Below are 17443 nucleotides of genomic sequence, written 5' to 3'. Positions count from 1 at the left end.
TGACTCGAGGGTCGGGTCTGGTCCATGTGTTGGGCATTACATCGACCCTGTCGAATCGCATTCATGTAACACCTTTCTCACCGCTTATTGACTGCGGCTTAACGCACACTGTCAAACACGCACAGACTCACATGGCAGAGTCACAGCCGTGAATGTATCCTAATTAAAGTACAAATAAAAGCTGTCCTACCCAGGCAGGGAGGGGATCTCCCAGAGCGCCAGGCTGCAGCCAAACTCGCTGCTCTGCTTTTTAAATGCATCGCCGGCTGGTGCCTCTGTGCAGGCGCTCACATGCATGAAGCATGAACGTGCTTCCCAGTCGTCTACGCGTCTCACTTTGCATATGTCTACGCGAAGCAGATTGTCTCATGAGGTCTAAGTTTCTCATTGGTTGGAAGATCTCAAATTGCCCCCTCGGGAACAAATAAAGTTTTTTGATTGATTGATTGAAATCTAAACCCCGCCCCTTGTGAATAGCTGCCCTACCCTGATGTTCATTAAGCACCAATCAGACCAGGCTGGGAAAACAGCATCGCTTGACAGTCCCACAGTTTCCCACACAAATGGCAACATTGAGCAGCTGTCTTCTTCTAGGGTCATGCATTTACGGGAAGCTACACGCACACACACACACACGCACACACACACACACACACATACACACACACACACACGCACATACACACACACGCACGTACGCACGCACGTACGCACGCACGTATACACACACGTATACACACACACACACACACACACACACACACACACGTACACGCATGCATTCATGCATACATGCAAGAGCCCTGAATGGGAAGCACGGATCATGGGTCCCGGGTTCTCCAGCAAACCCGAGCCAGTGGAACAAACTCATTGCACAAAGGACAGGTAGGTGGTGCCAGCACTGGCACTCACACTGGAAGTAGAGCTCCTCGTCGCCTTCCTGGCTGGCCTTTCTGTAGCCGCAGTGCCTGTAGGGAAGGGGGCGGGGCACAAGGTGAGCACAGACAAATAAAACCATGTGTCCCTGGCAGGAAACAGAAGGACAGAGAGCCTCCATGGGGACAGGAAGCGCACCCCCCCCCCCGGCGTTACCGGGACAGATGGGGCGCGTTCTGCCGCGCTAATCGCCACAAAGCGGAGCTCAGCGCCCTCTGGCTGCGCGTGTCTCCCAGCGAAAGGTCAACCCCGAGCCCGCAAGGGAATCATGCGGCCAGGCGCTGTCCCGGGGCGATGGGGGGGCCTTCAGAGATGCCACAAAGAACGGCAAGCGGCTAGGCCCAGCCCCCCTCACCGCGTCCGGCATGGAGCATCACGGACGCAGATGGACGGTGAAGGGCTACGGACAGCTTTAAAGGAACAAGCCAGGCACAAGCGATCACACACACACACACACACACACACACACACACACACACACACACACACACACACACACAGACAGACAGACACAAAGACACACACACAGACAGACACACACATACACACAGACACACACGTGTGGGGGTCAATCAGATCTGTCAAGCGCAAAGACGTGTGTCTTTTGAGCATTTACACCTAGGGGTCAAACGTCACATAAAGGTCAAAGCAAAGATCTACCGCTGTTGATTGTGCGCCAGAACTGCTCCTGAGTACGTCCTACAGGCCAGCAGACTTTTTTGGGGGGCGGGGCGGCTGTGCCATTTCTGACACCCTGGTGAAGGACCGCCCCCATGATCATGCAGGGATGCGGGGACAACCGTCCACGACGCAGGGGTTCAGCGGGCAAGTCATTGGTACTCCCACCAGGAGGCGATAGGGGACACTGACCGCGGTGCAGCCCATGCACTGGGGAAGCATGCTCATATCTGTGAAGCACGCACCTGGTGAGAGGATGGCGAGTGGGGTGACACGCACATGCATGGGTGCGTGTGTGAGTATGAGGCTGCCTCTCTCTCTCTCTCTCTCTCTGTGAACCTCACATGTTCCCACGTGTACAGACTTACTCACACACATGCAGCCGTAGCCACTCAAAATCACAGCCGCACCCCGCAGAGAGAGACACGGCGGATGCTTACAGGCATGCCTGAGTCATTATCACATTAAACACGGGTGAAAAATGCACCTGGCAGCACTTTCTGCGTGTGAAGCTCGATCTTGGAATTACCCGGCAGATGAAACTTGTCATCACATTCAACCTGAAGGTGGAATGTGTCTGAAAGCCATGCTGGGGTGGGGGAGGGGGGCGCAGGAGGCTGTGAGGAGGCGAGGACCTCTCTGTCCTTCTGATGCTAGGCTAACATGACAAACATGGCCGTGAGAAAGCAGAGGAAGTAGGGAGGAAGAGGATGACGGATGGAGAGAGCGCAGGCATGCCTGTACCTGGGAGAAGGCTGGGTGAAGGAAGGAGAAGGAGGAGGAGGAGGAAGAGGTGGAGAAGAGGAGGAGGTGGAGAGCAGCACCACGCTAGCTGGAGCTATGTTGGAGGAGCTGGAGAAGAGAAGGAGGGGCTGGGTCACCAGCTGGGGGGCCAGGAGTTAGGAGACCCCGCCCTTGGTCTGTCAGAGAGGGTGGAGAAGGTGGGCAGACTGAGAGCTGAACCCCGCCCCCTACTGTCACCATGGGCACAGGGCAGCTGGGAAAACACCGGGGGGGCGGGATCAATTTGAGCATGAGCCAATCAGAGAGGCTGGTTAGCTGGAACTAATCGAAAGAAGCTACAGGAAAGACCAACAAGTGAAGGTTACATTTTAATAGGCAGGAAGATGGAAATGGCTGTTCTGACAGTGACCCATCAGCATCAGTGCGTGACTCTCTATGTGGACCTACTGCTATCTTCAGGGCTGTACTGGACTGGCGCTGTTTTTAATCATTTATATACTACTTCACTGGTATGATCTTTTTATATCTTAAATTTGTCTTAATAGAATTGAGAGCTACTAACTGAATCTCGTTGTACTTCAGTGGATAAAGAAATTCTATTTTATTTTATTGTACCCTATTCTATTCTATATTTTATATTCTACAGTATGTCCAGAATCCCATAATCGGCCAAAGAGCCATTTAACAGCCTGTGTTGCTGTATGTACATGCGTGTTATGCCCACATGATAGTGTATATGTGCACAAAGATATCACAGCCTCACTCAACCAGCTCAGGATTGATGTATGTGTCACATGATGTTCTGCGCGTCTATATACAGATGTGATATACGGGCCATTTCAGAATATTCCTGAACGGTACATTAGTTATTTGCATGAACCATCCATCAGTGACTATTCAAGAGCTAGCAGACCTTTTTATCTGTATATACATCAGTTTTCAGTACAAAATATACACACTATAAAATGTTTAAATCAATGGAAACTTTTGTGGCAGAAACCTGTGTGCTCCTCAGTGTAAGAGAGCCTGCGATGTGCGTGTGTGTTTCTGCATGTGTGCTCTTTTATGTAAGAGCCTGCGATGTGCGTGTGTGTTTGTGCATGTGTGCTCTTCAGTGTAAGAGAGCCTGCGATGTGCGTGTGTTTGTGCATGTGTGCTCTTTTATGTAAGAGAGCCTGCGATGTGCGTGTGTGTTTCTGCATGTGTGCTCTTTTATGTAAGAGCCTGCGATGTGCGTGTGTTTGTGCATGTGTGCTCTTTTATGTAAGAGAGCCTGCGATGTGCGTGTGTGTTTCTGCATGTGTGCTCTTTTATGTAAGAGCCTGCGATGTGCGTGTGTGTTTGTGCATGTGTGCTCTTTTATGTAAGAGCCTGCGATGTGCGTGTGTGTTTCTGCATGTGTGCTCTTGTATGTAAGAGAGCATGTGATGTGCGTGTGTGTTTCTGCATGTGTGCTCTTTTATGTAAGAGCCTGCGATGTGCGTGTGTGTTTGTGCATGTGTGCTCTTTTATGTAAGAGCCTGCGATGTGCGTGTGTGTTTGTGCATGTGTGCTCTTTTATGTAAGAGCCTGCGATGTGCGTGTGTGTTTGTGCATGTGTGCTCTTGTATGTAAGAGAGCATGCAATGTGCGTGCGTGTTTGTGCATGTGTGCTCTTGTATGTAAGAGAGCATGCAATGTGCGTGTGTGTTTGTGCATGCGTGCTCTTTTATGTAAGAGAGCCTGCGATGTGCGTGTGTGTTTCTGCATGTGTGCTCTTGTATGTAAGAGAGCATGCGATGTGCGTGTGTGTTTCTGCATGTGTGCTCTTGTATGTAAGAGAGCATGCAATGTGCATGTGTGTTTGTGCATGTTTGCTCTTGTATGTAAGAGAGCATGCGATGTGCGTGTGTGTTTGTGCATGTGTGCTCTTGTATGTAAGAGAGCATGTGATGTGCGTGTGTGTTTCTGCATGTGTGCTCTTGTATGTAAGAGAGCCTGCGATGTGCGTGTGTTTGTGCATGTGTGCTCTTGTATGTAAGAGAGCCTGCGATGTGCGTGTGTGTTTCTGCATCTGTGCTCTTGTATGTAAGAGAGCATGCGATGTGCGTGTGTTTGTGCATGTGTGCTCTTGTATGTAAGAGAGCCTGCGATGTGCGTGTGTGTTTGTGCATGTATGCTCTTGTATGTAAGAGAGCCTGCGATGTGCGTGTGTTTGTGCATGTGTGCTCTTGTATGTAAGAGAGCATGCGATGTGCGTGTGTGCTTGTACACGTGTGCTTTTGTATGTATGTAAGAGAGCATGCAATGTGTGTGTGTGTTTGTGCATGTGTGCTCTTGTATGTAAGAGAGCCTGCGATGTGCGTGTGTGTTTCTGCATGTGTGCTCTTGTATGTAAGAGAGCATGTGATGTGCGTGTGTGCTTGTGCACGTGTGCTCTTGTATGTAAGAGAGCCTGCGATGTGCGTGTGTGCTTGTGCACGTGTGAGCCCATGCCCGGATTTTTGTGTGACTGACAGCATCTTGGCATCCATCGTGCACTCCCCAGCTCGGAATGAATGAAGGCCATTTCACACTCGCTTGCTCTGATCTTTTTTCATCGCAGAGATTAATGTGGAGGTACAGGTGCTTCGCTTTTTCAGGCCCCCCCACCCAGACATCACAGGCATGGGGTTCCTCCATCTTGCCTCCACCACAGGAGAGACTGCGTGTATCTCTGTGTAACATTCGTCATGTTCCTTTGCATGTATTTATGCACGTGTGATATTCCTGTCAGTCCTTATCAGACCACATAAGGTCACTCTAGATAACAGCAGAAAAAAAGTACAAAAAGTTTCTGCATGTTTGAGCCATAAACCAAAAAGCTATGATTTGCAAAGCAGACAGAGATGATGTCACCCTCAACGTGACTGAAGATCTCGGCACACAACATGGAAGGGACACGTCGGAAAACCGGAGCGTCGCTTGGCTGGGGACAGATGCGCAGCAGGTAAACACAGCGGTCACACGGCGCATCACATGGCCGGCATGCGACGGCGTAAATGACACGAGGGAAGAACCAGCCTCGCACGACGCCTCAAAGCGCCGCGTGTTCACGGCGGTGAGGCGCTGTAGTGCACACCGTACGACTGAAGAATCACAGCATGTATGATGCACTGCCAGAACGGGTCGTTGACAAGTGGCAGACGAAACACCAGCAGAGGAACTCTGTGGTGTAGCTCCCAACCAAGGAGCGAGGCGGCCTGATGTGGAGAAACCAGCCTCAGCATCACGTGGCAGCGGAACAAGCCGGAGTGTTACAGGAGGCCCCGTCTGGCTTCATCTTCATTCCAGGAGACAGATGCTTTCTAGCACACAGGAATGGGGCTTGATGGGCAGGGAGGGGCAGGAGCCAAAGCTCACAGCACCACCAGAACATAAAGTGCGGCCTCCTGCAATGCACGCGATAAAGAGTAAGCAGCGGGGAGCTCCAGCAGGAGCACAGCGGGGATTTCCATGTGGACGAGGAGAAAAAGCAAAGTGCCAATGAGGAAGCACGTCAAGGGCAAGCAAGAGGAACAAGAGCAAACTGCAGCAGCATCTCCGAATCCCCAAAGTCACAGCACAGCCTCCATTACAGCGGCCCGTGCATCTGAGCTAATGCATCAGGCCTGGCTGAGCTCCTAACTGAGCGCCTGCACAATTCAAATCACGTGGCAGAACGCATTAATTGATGACCCGCTAACACTACATCAAACCGTCACATATCAGTTATTTATTTAGCATTAGATAAGGACACAAAGGCTACAAACGAGTAATTATAAATTAAAAAATTATTAAATTAATTAATAAGAAAACCCTCATCAAAGGAGCAACACTAAACATATCTAAAGTATTTTTTTAATCACTAAATTATTCCAAGCAACAATTAAGTTCAACAGTTAATGAAAGTCAAGCCAGTCTCCAGCTAACACAGTCAGCTTGACATAATTCATTTAAAAGTCTTTAAAACTGAAAGCATAAGTATTTAATTCTATCAACAACTCAATTAAATATAATTAATTAAAAGCCTATTTTAACAGAAAACACAAATGGGGTGCTGTGTGGAATGCGACTTGACAATAAAGACCTGAATGGCCCTTAGTTACTCCAAGTTAACCACGTTTCCTTCACCTCCGTGACCTACCAAGCTGCTTGGACTTGAGAGAGCAGATGACTGCATTTCTAAAACTGCCGTTTGCTTTTGACGGACAGGGGAGGGGGCCAATAGGAGCACAGAGGGCGTGCCAGTACCTTCTCCAGATGAGCAGGCCGACCCCCAGAGAAAGCAGCATGATGAGGGCAGCCACTGAGACGACCACGATGATCACCACGGGGCTCTGCTCACTGGAGGCCAGCGCCACTGGGGGGGAGGCAGGGATAGGGCAGGCAGGGAAAGGGGAGAGAGGGAGAGAGAGAGAGAGAGAGAGAGAGAGAGAGAGAGCCACCCACCCATCAGATACCACATCGCACACAATACAGTTCAAGCACAGCAAAGAAAAGAGGCAACTTATATCTGTCAGAGGCAGAGAGAGGAAGAGCCCAGCTAATCTGAGCCTCAGTGGCGGGCAGCTTTACACAGGGGTCAGTATGGGAGACAGAGCCTCGGAAAACAGGCGTAATGGGAAAAGCAGCCTTGCAAAGCTGAGTTTCTCATGGGAGGAACAGGATAACTGAACGGAGTGACAGCCGGAGAAAGATCACAGCAGGAGAACGGGCCCTCTGACACACGGCCCACATCTCAAACGACGCCCAGCCATGCTGCACACCCCAGAGAGGGGGCTAACTCACACTCGCCCAGCGTCTGCAGCTCCAGGGGGGCGCTGTAGGCCCCGTAATCCAGCAGTGAGGAAGCAGACAAGGAGGAGGGAGAAGAGGAGGAGAGCGAGGACGACGAGGAAGAGGAGGAGGAGAGGGCTGAAGAGGACAGCGAGGAAGAGGAGGGGGCAGAGCGCAGCCGGACAAGGAAGACGTAGGCGGTGCCAGGCTTGAGGTTCCCGACGCTGACCCGGGTGGCGGTGGTTTTAACTGTGGAGTAGCTCTGGTCCTTCTCGTCCTGCAGCCCGGGGACCAGAGCAGAGATGCACTGAGAAGAGCGAGATGCAACACTGTACTGGTGTTATGCTGCGTGTGTGATTGTTTTTGTCGATGATAGATGGGCCATTACTGCACAGCTGCAGGCACAAGGAGCCGCAGGTTAATGCGATGAAGCATGCGGGACCTGGCGTGTTTTACAGGAGCCTTTCAAAAGCCTCACAAGTGCTAATGCCTCAAAGAGCAGCAAAGCACAGGAAGGCTCTCCTTGGCATTTAACAGGCTCCGGCACATCAGAGAGAGAGAGAGAGAGAGAGAGCTGCCCCCACCCCGTGTGTGTGTGTCTGTGTGTCTGTGTGTCACTTCTGTGAGTCCGACAGGGAGTCAGCGGCATGTGACCCTCAGAGGCTGGGGGAAGGGGGCAAGGTGGCCCCAGCTGAGCTTAGCTCAACTGTTGCACAGTTACTGAAAACCAGCTGGTGCACAATACCTTTGCAAATGTGCATATGTGTGTAGTGCCTGTGTGTGTGTGTGTGTGTGTGTGTGTGTGTGTGTGTGTGTATATTTCTGTGTGTAGACGTGTTTACTCTAACTCTATGGAGAGTATGCGACCATGGAGTGCGTGTTTCTGTGCATGACTATGTATCCAAGCAAGTGTTTGCGTATGACTGTAGCTGTGTAAGTGATTGTGAAGCTATGCAGCCTGTATAACAGTGTAGATGTGTAGCCTTTGTAACAGTGAAGTCTGTGTGACTGTGTAACAGTGTAACCTGAATTAGAGTGTAGCTGTGTGACTGTGCAGCCTGTGACTGTGTAACAGTGTAACCTAAGAGTGTAGCTGTATGACTGTGCAGTTGGTGTGACTGTGTAACAGTGTAATCTGAGTAAGAGTGTAGCTGTATGACTGTGCAATTGGTGTGACTGTGTAACAGTGTAACCTGAATTCGAGTGCAGTCTGTGTGACTGTGTAACAGTGTAATCTGAGTAAGAGTGTAGCTGTGTAGACTGTGTAACAGTGTAATCTGAATTCGAGTGCAGTCTGTGTGACTGTGTAACAGTGTAATCTGAGTAAGAGTGTAGTTGTATGACTGTGCAGTTGGTGTGACTGTGTAACAGTGTAATCTGAATAAGAGTGTAGCTGTGTAGACTGCGTAACAGTGTAATCTGAGTAAGAGTGTAGCTGTTTAGACTGTGTAACAGTGTAACCTGAGTAAGAGTGTAGCTGTGTAGACTGTAACAGTGTAACCTGAGTAAGAGTGTAGCTGTATGACTGTGCAGTCGGTGTGACTGTGTAACAGTGTAATCTGAGTAAGAACGTAGCTGTGTAGACTGCGTAACAGTGTAATCTGAGTAAGAGTGTAGCTGTGTAGACTGTGTAACAGTGTAACCTGAGTAAGAGTGTAGCTGTGTGACTGTGTAACAGTGTAACCTGAGTAAGAGTGTAGCTGTGTGACTGTGCAGTCTGTGTGACCGTGTAACAGTGTAACTTGGCCCCCACCTTCTCATAGTATTTGACCTCGTACTCGGTGTGGCTGCTGTTCAGGTGGCTCGGCTCTCTCCACACCAGAACAACACTGCGTTGCTCGATCTTCTCAGCACGCAGCTCGCTGACCGCAGATGCGCCTGGACACACAGGGACAGTGGGGATAGTTCATATTGTCTCATTTACCTTCATTATGATCCAATTAACGACTTTTTTGTGCTGTTAATTGTTTTAGCAACATTAATTGTCATGGCAATTACGTGAAATGACAAAGTGACAAAAGCAGAGAAGCTGGGAAGGAGAAAACTGAGAGGAAAAAAAGAATTTTATTGGAGCTCCTCCCTGCCAATCACGGTGGCCTCCACAGGTGCCCCGCCCACCAGATCGTCCAGCTGACAGGGGCTGTGAAGGCCCTTCATCGCACCACAGCTGAAAGTGCCCCTGATCTGCTGTTGCCACAGCGACAATGACATGCCCCCAGCTCTACAGTGACACCGGGAAGGACCCCCGCTTGTAATTAAGGGAAGATTAACGGGGCAGAGCCAGACAGCCATCATTCAGGGGGATGTATCAGACTGACAGCTGCATCGGTGGCTCTGCTGGTGGCGGCGGATGTCCATAAATGCACAGACATAACAGGAAACTCCTCAGTGTGACACAAGCACTGTCACCTGCTTCAGCTGTCACACACACACAGATATACAACCACACAGACACACACAGAAACATATACAGAAAACACAGACACACAAACACACATACAGATACACACACAGGCACACATGCGAATATACAAGCACATAGACACAGCCGCACAGACATACAGAAACACACAACACAGACAGACAGACACACACAAATGCACACACAGACAAAAACATATGCGCACGTGCAGACAGACATGCACACACATACAGACTCAGGCACATGCACGGCCTGGCAGTCGTCGCTTGAAACAACACATTTACCTGGCTTTTCTGGAGTGTGCTTAATGAATAATGCATGGCCTGCTGAACAGCTCACTGTCAAAAACACAGCTTAATTCAGGCTGCTTGACAAGCACCTGCATACGGCAGGAGAGACAAGCAGACTGCGCATATGCAGACGAAGTCTCATGCTGCATACATGCCGACTGTGCGCCTCTTTAAGTGTGAGTGCACACTCCTCTGTGAGTGCGTACATGCTGACTGTGCGTGTCTCTCTGTGTGCACACGCACTCTCTGTGAGTGTATAATGCCTCCCTATCTGCCAGCAGCATGACGACACTACACACCCCACAAAGAGGCGACACTGTGTCCAGGCTACATTTCGGTCAGAAAGGGGGTGGAGGCACAGAGATTGTCAGGCACCAATCTAATCAGCCGAGACTGCAGTCGCTAGGGAACAGTGACACCCCCCATTACTGGCATCTGCCCCAGATCTGTCCTCCTCCTCCCCCAAACACACGGAGAACCCCAGAAGTCACACACAGGCAGGTATTATCATCCATATTATCATGTATATTACTGTGTGGGATTGGAAAAGTGACTTGTGTTCGGAAATAGAAGCCCCGCCCCCGATTAGGTATGACACAGGGGGGCGTACCCCCCCCCCCCCCAGCAGACATTTCCATCTAATGCTCACAATCATGCAAAGGCTTTAGCTCTGCAGCTACCTGTGTAGCCTGGGAATGGAGGGGGAGTGTGCATGAGTGTGAAAAAGTGAGGGAAAGTGGGTGAGTGTGTAAGCGGGCGAAGGTGAGAATGCGAGCGAGCAAACGGACCAGCGCATCACTGACTCAGCAGCTCAACTGGCGAGGACTTATCTAAGCCATTCACTGTGCCTCTGGCCCCCGCACCCCACACGCGCCCGAGCGCGCTGACTGGGGCGACCTTCACACGCAGTGTCCTCCGAAGAGCACCGGAAGATAAACGGTGACATTAAAAGGCAAATATCCAGAGCAGCCGCTCGGCGAGAATTACGAGCCCGCGGTGAAAACAGACCAGCTGTTGGTGTCGAGCAGAATTACTGCAGTCAGAGAGGAGAGCAGGGAGGAGCACAGGAAGGAGAGCAGCGACAGTCGTCCAGACAATCCAGGGCATTCCCGCGAGAATTACAGTACAACAGATAATACACTCACTTATCAGCACTGTCCTGGCTAACGCTCTTTGTTACCTATTAGCGTTAAGGTGGCTAACACTCCCAGAGTGTCATCTCCTAGCACTGTCCTGGCTAATGCTCTGTTACCTATTAGCGTTAAGGTGGCTAACACTCCCAGAGTGTCATCTCCTAGCACTGTCCTGCCTAACGCTCTGTTACCTATTAGCATTAAGGTGGCTAACCTTGCACCACTCCCAGAATAGATGCTGCATTCAGACTTGTTACACCAATGAATGAGCCTGTCTAGTGATTATTTGGCCACTTTTTGGAGGACATCCAAAGTGAGACGAGTGGATGCATTCACTCACAGAGTGATGTATACATCCCTGAGTCTATCTTACATCAGTCATCCTATGAAACAGCAGCTGATTTGGGGGGTGGGCTCTGAACATAAGAGCTCGTGACCACGTGGTCTGGACAGAAGACCCCTCCCATACAGACACACCCTCCCCACACATGTGCGTGTACACACACATGGCCTCTCCGTCCCCGCTGTCACCCTTCCCAAAGTGCCAGCCCATCACCATTACAGCATCGTAAGACTTCCATTGTCTGGTGGATGAGAGAGAAAGTGACAGGCTGAAGCGGGGGGGGGGGGCTGCTGGGGTAACGGAAAGGCCTCGAGAGAACATCGGGCTCCTTTCATCCCGCTTCAGGTAGATAAAAGCAGGACACTGAAGCCGCTTCAGCATCATCTAATTGCTGTTCATAGCTCGGCTTAGATGCCTGAAGCTCAGCTATAAGCTTTGATTACCGCTGCAAGTCCGGGCTCAGCTATAGGAAGGTGTACAGCACCTGCACCCTGCACCTGCTCCTTGTTGATGCGCATGCTGTTGATGCCCCTCCACCTTCCTGGAAGCTCTTCCTTTCTGCACTACCGCTGGCCCTCACAGCACCATCTGCCTGTCCGTGCACAGGGGCTGGGGCCGCTAACGAGGCCCGCCACCCAGGGGCCTGGCTCCTTTCTCCACGTAAGTGCTGACCTCTGATTGGCTCACACCAGCCGGCCGCCCAGACGGCTCATGGTAGCTCAGGTCATCCAATGGCTCTCCCAATGCGAGAGCAGCAGGGCAGGTACTGTGCTCCCATTGGCCCGAATCGCAGTGGTCAGCCTCCACTACAGCTCTGTGCGGGGACGAGGGGGGTGCAACGGTTTGTGAAAGCACTCATTCTGCTGCTCACACATGTTTAGCTCAGAGAGCGGGAGACACCGGAGAGATTCTGTTCAAATGTTATTCGTGCAATAAATAGTGGTAATATTATCAGTAGCAATAGTGGTAATATTATTATCAATTGTAATAGTGGAATTATTATTATCAGTAGTAACAGTGGTAATATTATTACCTGTAATAATAGTGGTATTGCCATGATTAAGGTATAGCAGGTCTTCTCACTAAACCTCTTCGTCTGATTCTCACACAAGCAAGTAGTACAAGTGTTTGCCAACCTCCCATCTACTGAGCCAACGACGGAAAAGACCAGAAAGCACCTGAAACCCTCCTAACAGGGGTCCCGTTCCCAGTCTGCACATGGCACAGCTACACACACACACACACACACACACACACACACACACACACAGTACACAGCTCACACACACAAATACACACACAGTACACAGCTATCACACACACACACAGTACACAGCTATCACACACACAGTACACAGCTATCACACACTACACAGCTCACACACACACACACACACAGTACACAGCTCACATACACACACAGCTATCACACACACACAGTACACAGCTATCACACACACAGTACACAGCTATCACACACTACACAGCTCACACACACACACACACACACACACACAGTACACAGCTCACACACACACAGCTATCACACACACACACAGCTATCACACACACACACAGCTATCACACACACACACAGCTATCACACACACACAAACTACACAGCTATCACACACACACACTATACACACACACATTACACAGCTATTACATACACACACACACACACACTACACAGCTATCACACAAACACACACACACAAACACACTACACAGCTATCACACAAACACACACACACATTACACAGCAATCACACACACACACCCACTGCAGCGCACATGGAACCCGGTCCTCGGCATGGCCTTTGGCAAAGCTGCGAATACAATATTCATAAAGGTCACCTAATTTTCTGACACATCATCTGAGAGCACATGAAGGACACCCGCAAGCCCAGCACCCATTGCGGCCTACTCTGCCCCCCCTACTCCCCCCAACAGCCACTGCCCTTTCCTGAATAACCATGCAGACCAGAGTACATCAGGCGACCTGGAGCCGGGAGAGAGGGCACGAGTCTCCAGGTCCAGCAGATATCAAGCGGACAGTCGGACAGAGATTACAAGCAGGTCCCCAGCCCACCCCCCAGTAGAAGGGTGCTTGGCCTCACAAGGTCGGGGGGTAGGGGGGGGCACATGCAGCACAAAACAGACACTGGCTCACTCGCCACCCACAGGCGAAAACACAGGGCTGCACCTGGGGGCCACGTGACCTCTGTGTCTGTGCGACATCGTGCTGACAGTGTGACTCCGTGTGCTCAGCGTCTGCACGTGTCCCTAAACACGGCAGTGTCCGCATGTCCACGCCCATGTGCCCCATCCACTCCACAGTCCCTTGGCTGCACATCCTCTGGACTGATGGCCTAGACCCACATTCAGATTTACCCTTGAACAATATAAATAATCTGATTTGAGCTTACACTATACGGCCACTATATGGCCAATAGTATGCAGGCATCAGCTTGTCCGACATCTCACTCCGAAGGGCATTATGACGAAGCTGGTCAGCCTATTGTTGCTATAATAGCCTGTACTCTTCTAGGAAGACTTCTCATCAGATCCTGGAACATGGCTGGTGGGACTTGCTGCCATACTGGTGCTGGGTGATCAGGTCCCTTTCTGTGAGCTTATGTGACAAACCACTACTCAGCAGAACCTGCTCCCAGACGTTCTCACCTTCACAGTCATCACCTAAGGCTGACCAGGGCAGCTCTAACAGGGCAGAAATGTGGAGAACAGACTTGTTGGAAAGACGGCGTCTTCTGAGGATGCAAAGAGGAAAATCACTGACCTCTTCTGAAGAACCACACATTCTACTGCTTTTCTTTGTTGCATGGCAACATGCTTAATTATATACCTGTGTCAGCAAGGTGCAGCTTAATTAGCCAGTCCCTCTAATTATTAGAGGGCGTCCACATTTTGGTCATATAGTGTGTACAGACACACAGACAGACACACACCCATTAATGCCACACAGTCAGGGAGATATTAATGCCCTGTCAACGCATGTGACTAATTACCTAATTTAAAGAAGCATTTCCAGCCATCATACCCGAGCCCAGGAGGGTGTCTGCTAGCCCCCGCCAAGCACACGGCATTTTCCCGCCGCAATTCCTGCATGACATAACGGAGCCGTTTGCAATGCCATCCGCTCGGTGGCACCAAACGCTGACGCCTGTGCTCTCTGCGGCTCCCGGTACCGTGTACTTCCACCATGGCTCAGGAGCAGAAACTCCCCACATCAGCACCGTTCAGCCTACCTGACAGGCCGGTCGACACGTGGACCTGGGCGTAGGATCTCAGGCTGCGCAGCATGTCGGACACGCCGTTCAGGGATTCCACGGTGAAGGTGTAGTTGGAGCCGGGCAGCAGATGCAGCACGGTGACACTGTGCTCTGTCAGACCGCTCTGCTGAGGCAGGAAGCCCACGTTGGCACCACAGGCCTCACATTCTCCAGGAGACCCCACCTCCTGGTCAGGCCCCATCCCAGCCGCTGACTCCAATCGGGGCACAGGTCCCTGCCCGGGGCAGCGAATGCAGCCCACGCTGTAGGACAGGTCGCCGCGGCCCCCAGTGTCGGCTGGGGGGGTCCACTCCAGCACCAGTGTGGACTGCTTCAATGTGTAGACCAGGTTCCTGGGGGGAGAGGGGGGCCCTGGGGAGGCAGACAGCAAGAGGCTCTGTTAACACTATCGTCATAATCAGCCCGGTGAAAGCCCTCCATTAGAGGAAGATGGCAGAAACATGCCAGCATGCAGACCGCAAGCCGCAATTCAGCATAAATGCGACGTTGTTCCCATCTGCTCCTCAGTGGCACTGAAGGCCTCCCTCAAGCCTTTCTTCAGCATTTCTTCTCCATGAGAGTGGCACATGCTTCTGCCCCAAGGGCACGTCCAACACCTGAGGTCCAAACTTTCATCCCCCGCACAATGTCACCGAACACTCCCCTCCGCGTCATGCCGCTCCCACGTCGTTTGATTATCGACGCTGGTGTGTAATTGGTCGGGCAGCACGCTAAGCGGCCACTGCGCGCTCCCTTAACAGCCACAGCGGAAAGAAATGTGTCCTGAACAAACAGAGCAACTGACAAAGTCATCGCGGAGAGGAAAAGTGGCACGGCGGATTAGAGGGGGGAGCCACGGGACCCCGGAGGCAGACAAAGTGAACAAGACAGGAGGAAGAGACACAGGCATGACTTTGGCGTCTGCTGCTGTTTAACGGCTGTAACAGAAAGGCTTTGAAGTGCCCTCCCGCCAACTAATGCACGTGGGGGGCCGCTCCGAAACAGCGGGATTAACAGCCCCCCTCCGGCTTTGCTAGTGCCCCCCCCCACACACAAGCCCTTGAGGAACTCCTCTGCTCCACTACATAGGACCAGTGTCTTCTAGGTTGCCTTCCGGAGACCTCCGTAAGCACGCCTCCCACTCTCCAGATGCTTCAGTCAGTACCTCAAAGCAGCCACAGTCATTTTGTTTATTCACAGCGAAGAGGGACGACTCTGCTCCCCATGGAGACACTCATTTTGGGTAATAACACAAGAAATGGGAAAAAAAGTCAGGCTATTAGATAAGCAGCACACCGTCAGATGCACAAAATATTTATTATAATCCGTCATCACTATTGGAGACAGACCGTATGAAATGCACTCTGCATTACATTTTTTTCCGGCAGAATATGTGCCGACATCACAAAAGCAGACTGATGAATAAATGAGAGTGAAGAGGTGATGGTTTCCCAAACATAACGCAGGGTCGTTTTCACCTGCTGAAGTGCTTCTCGTGTTCAGTATGAAGGATGAGCTGTTTGTGCAATGTCCTTCTATGCCCTCGCGCTGGGAATTAAGTGAGGCTGATGGAGAGTCTGCCCGGAAACGCATGGCTTACTGACTACATGCCGTGTGTGTGTGTGTGGGTCAGATATACATTATGGGGTCCCCACAATGTGATAAAAGCCTGACATTTTTTATATTATTCAGGTCCCCACAAAGATCTGTGAATGCAATCAAAAAACTAAAAATGCGAGATGTGTGTGTGCGTGTGTTAGCTATGTAGTGTGTATGTCTGTGTATGTGTGTGCTAGCTGTGCAGTGTGTGTGCATTAGCTGTGCAGTGTGTGTGTGTGTGTGCGTGTTAGCTGTGCAGTGTGTGTGCGTGTTAGTGGAGCTCTGTAGCAGTAGCAGAGCCTCAGGCACCACTGCGTGTCCTTCACCGACTGTGTACGTGTGTGTGTGTGTGTGTGTGTGTGTGTGTGTGTGTGTGTGTGTGTGTGTGTTTGTGTGTAGTCCAGGCATACATTGCATCGTGAAGACCTTTGGTCAGTACAATGTGATAAACACCAGTTATTCTGACATTGTGGGGACCATATTTTGGTCCCCATGGGAAACTCAATTTTATAAAAATCTGTGACTGCAGTAAAAAAACAAAAAATACCACAAGTCTTGTATGTGTTTGGTTACTTACGGTTATGGTTAGGGCTGGGTGTGGGGTAAGGCCATCATGTTGGGAACAGGGTTTTCCCCATGGAAATGAATGGGGAGTGTGTGTGTGTGTGTGTGTGTGTGTGTGTGTGTGTGTGTGTGTGTGTGTGTGTGTGTGAGAGAGATGCGGGAAATCAAATCTCTGGGAAGCGTGTCCATATGCGTGTGTAAGTGTGTGCATCCACTTTGGGCAAATCTAACCACTGAGTCACAGCGCGTTTGTCTCTGCTGTAAACAAAAACACTATCAACCAAACACCACTGCCTGTCCTACATTGTAGATGGAAAATCACTGTAAACCAAATTCCACTGCTGACATAAACACTGTAAACCAAACATTGCTGCCTGTTCTACATTGCAGACAAGCATGGTAAATGGAATGCCGCTGTCTGTTCTATACTGCGGATAGAATCACTGTAAATGAATCACTGCTGTCCGTTTTACACTGCAGGCAGAATCACTGTAAACCAAACACCGCTGCCTGTTGCATACTGCACATAGTAACACTGCAGAACAAACACTGCTGCCTGTTACACTGCATAAAGAATCGCTGTAAATCAAACACCGCTGCCTGTTCTACATTATAGGCAGAATCACTGTAAATGAAGCACTGTGACCGTGTTACACTGCAGG

The 17443-nt window shown here is 50.7% G+C and overlaps 1 protein-coding gene across 5 annotated transcripts in view; it reads right to left on the bottom strand.

The window, feature by feature from the left end:
• The window catches only part of LOC125719396 (ephrin type-A receptor 10-like), a 69282-nt gene that overhangs the window by 8330 nt on the left and 43509 nt on the right, over positions 1-17443 (bottom strand). For 2 of the 5 annotated variants that reach the window (XR_007385074.1, XM_048994115.1), the window contains exons 5-10: positions 14595-14990; positions 8888-9012; positions 7147-7411; positions 6610-6718; positions 2359-2466; positions 913-968 (exon numbers count right to left, since the gene is read on the bottom strand). Coding sequence is in view for 4 of the 5 variants with exons in the window: in XM_048994115.1 (XP_048850072.1) it covers positions 913-968; positions 2359-2466; positions 6610-6718; positions 7147-7411; positions 8888-9012; positions 14595-14990 (1059 nt within the window). In the remaining variant the exon portion in view is untranslated. Of the gene's footprint in view, positions 1-912; positions 969-2358; positions 2535-6609; positions 6719-7146; positions 7412-8887; positions 9013-14010; positions 14097-14594; positions 14991-17443 lie in introns of those variants that run through there. The other 3 variants (XM_048994116.1, XM_048994117.1, XM_048994118.1) reach the window with 3 other exon arrangements.

Source organism: Brienomyrus brachyistius, chromosome 23 (assembly GCF_023856365.1).
Source record: "Brienomyrus brachyistius isolate T26 chromosome 23, BBRACH_0.4, whole genome shotgun sequence".
Taxonomy (NCBI): Eukaryota; Metazoa; Chordata; class Actinopteri; order Osteoglossiformes; family Mormyridae; genus Brienomyrus; species Brienomyrus brachyistius.
The sequence above is the reverse complement of the archived record's forward strand: the minus strand, read 5'-3'. Positions and strand labels throughout refer to the sequence as shown.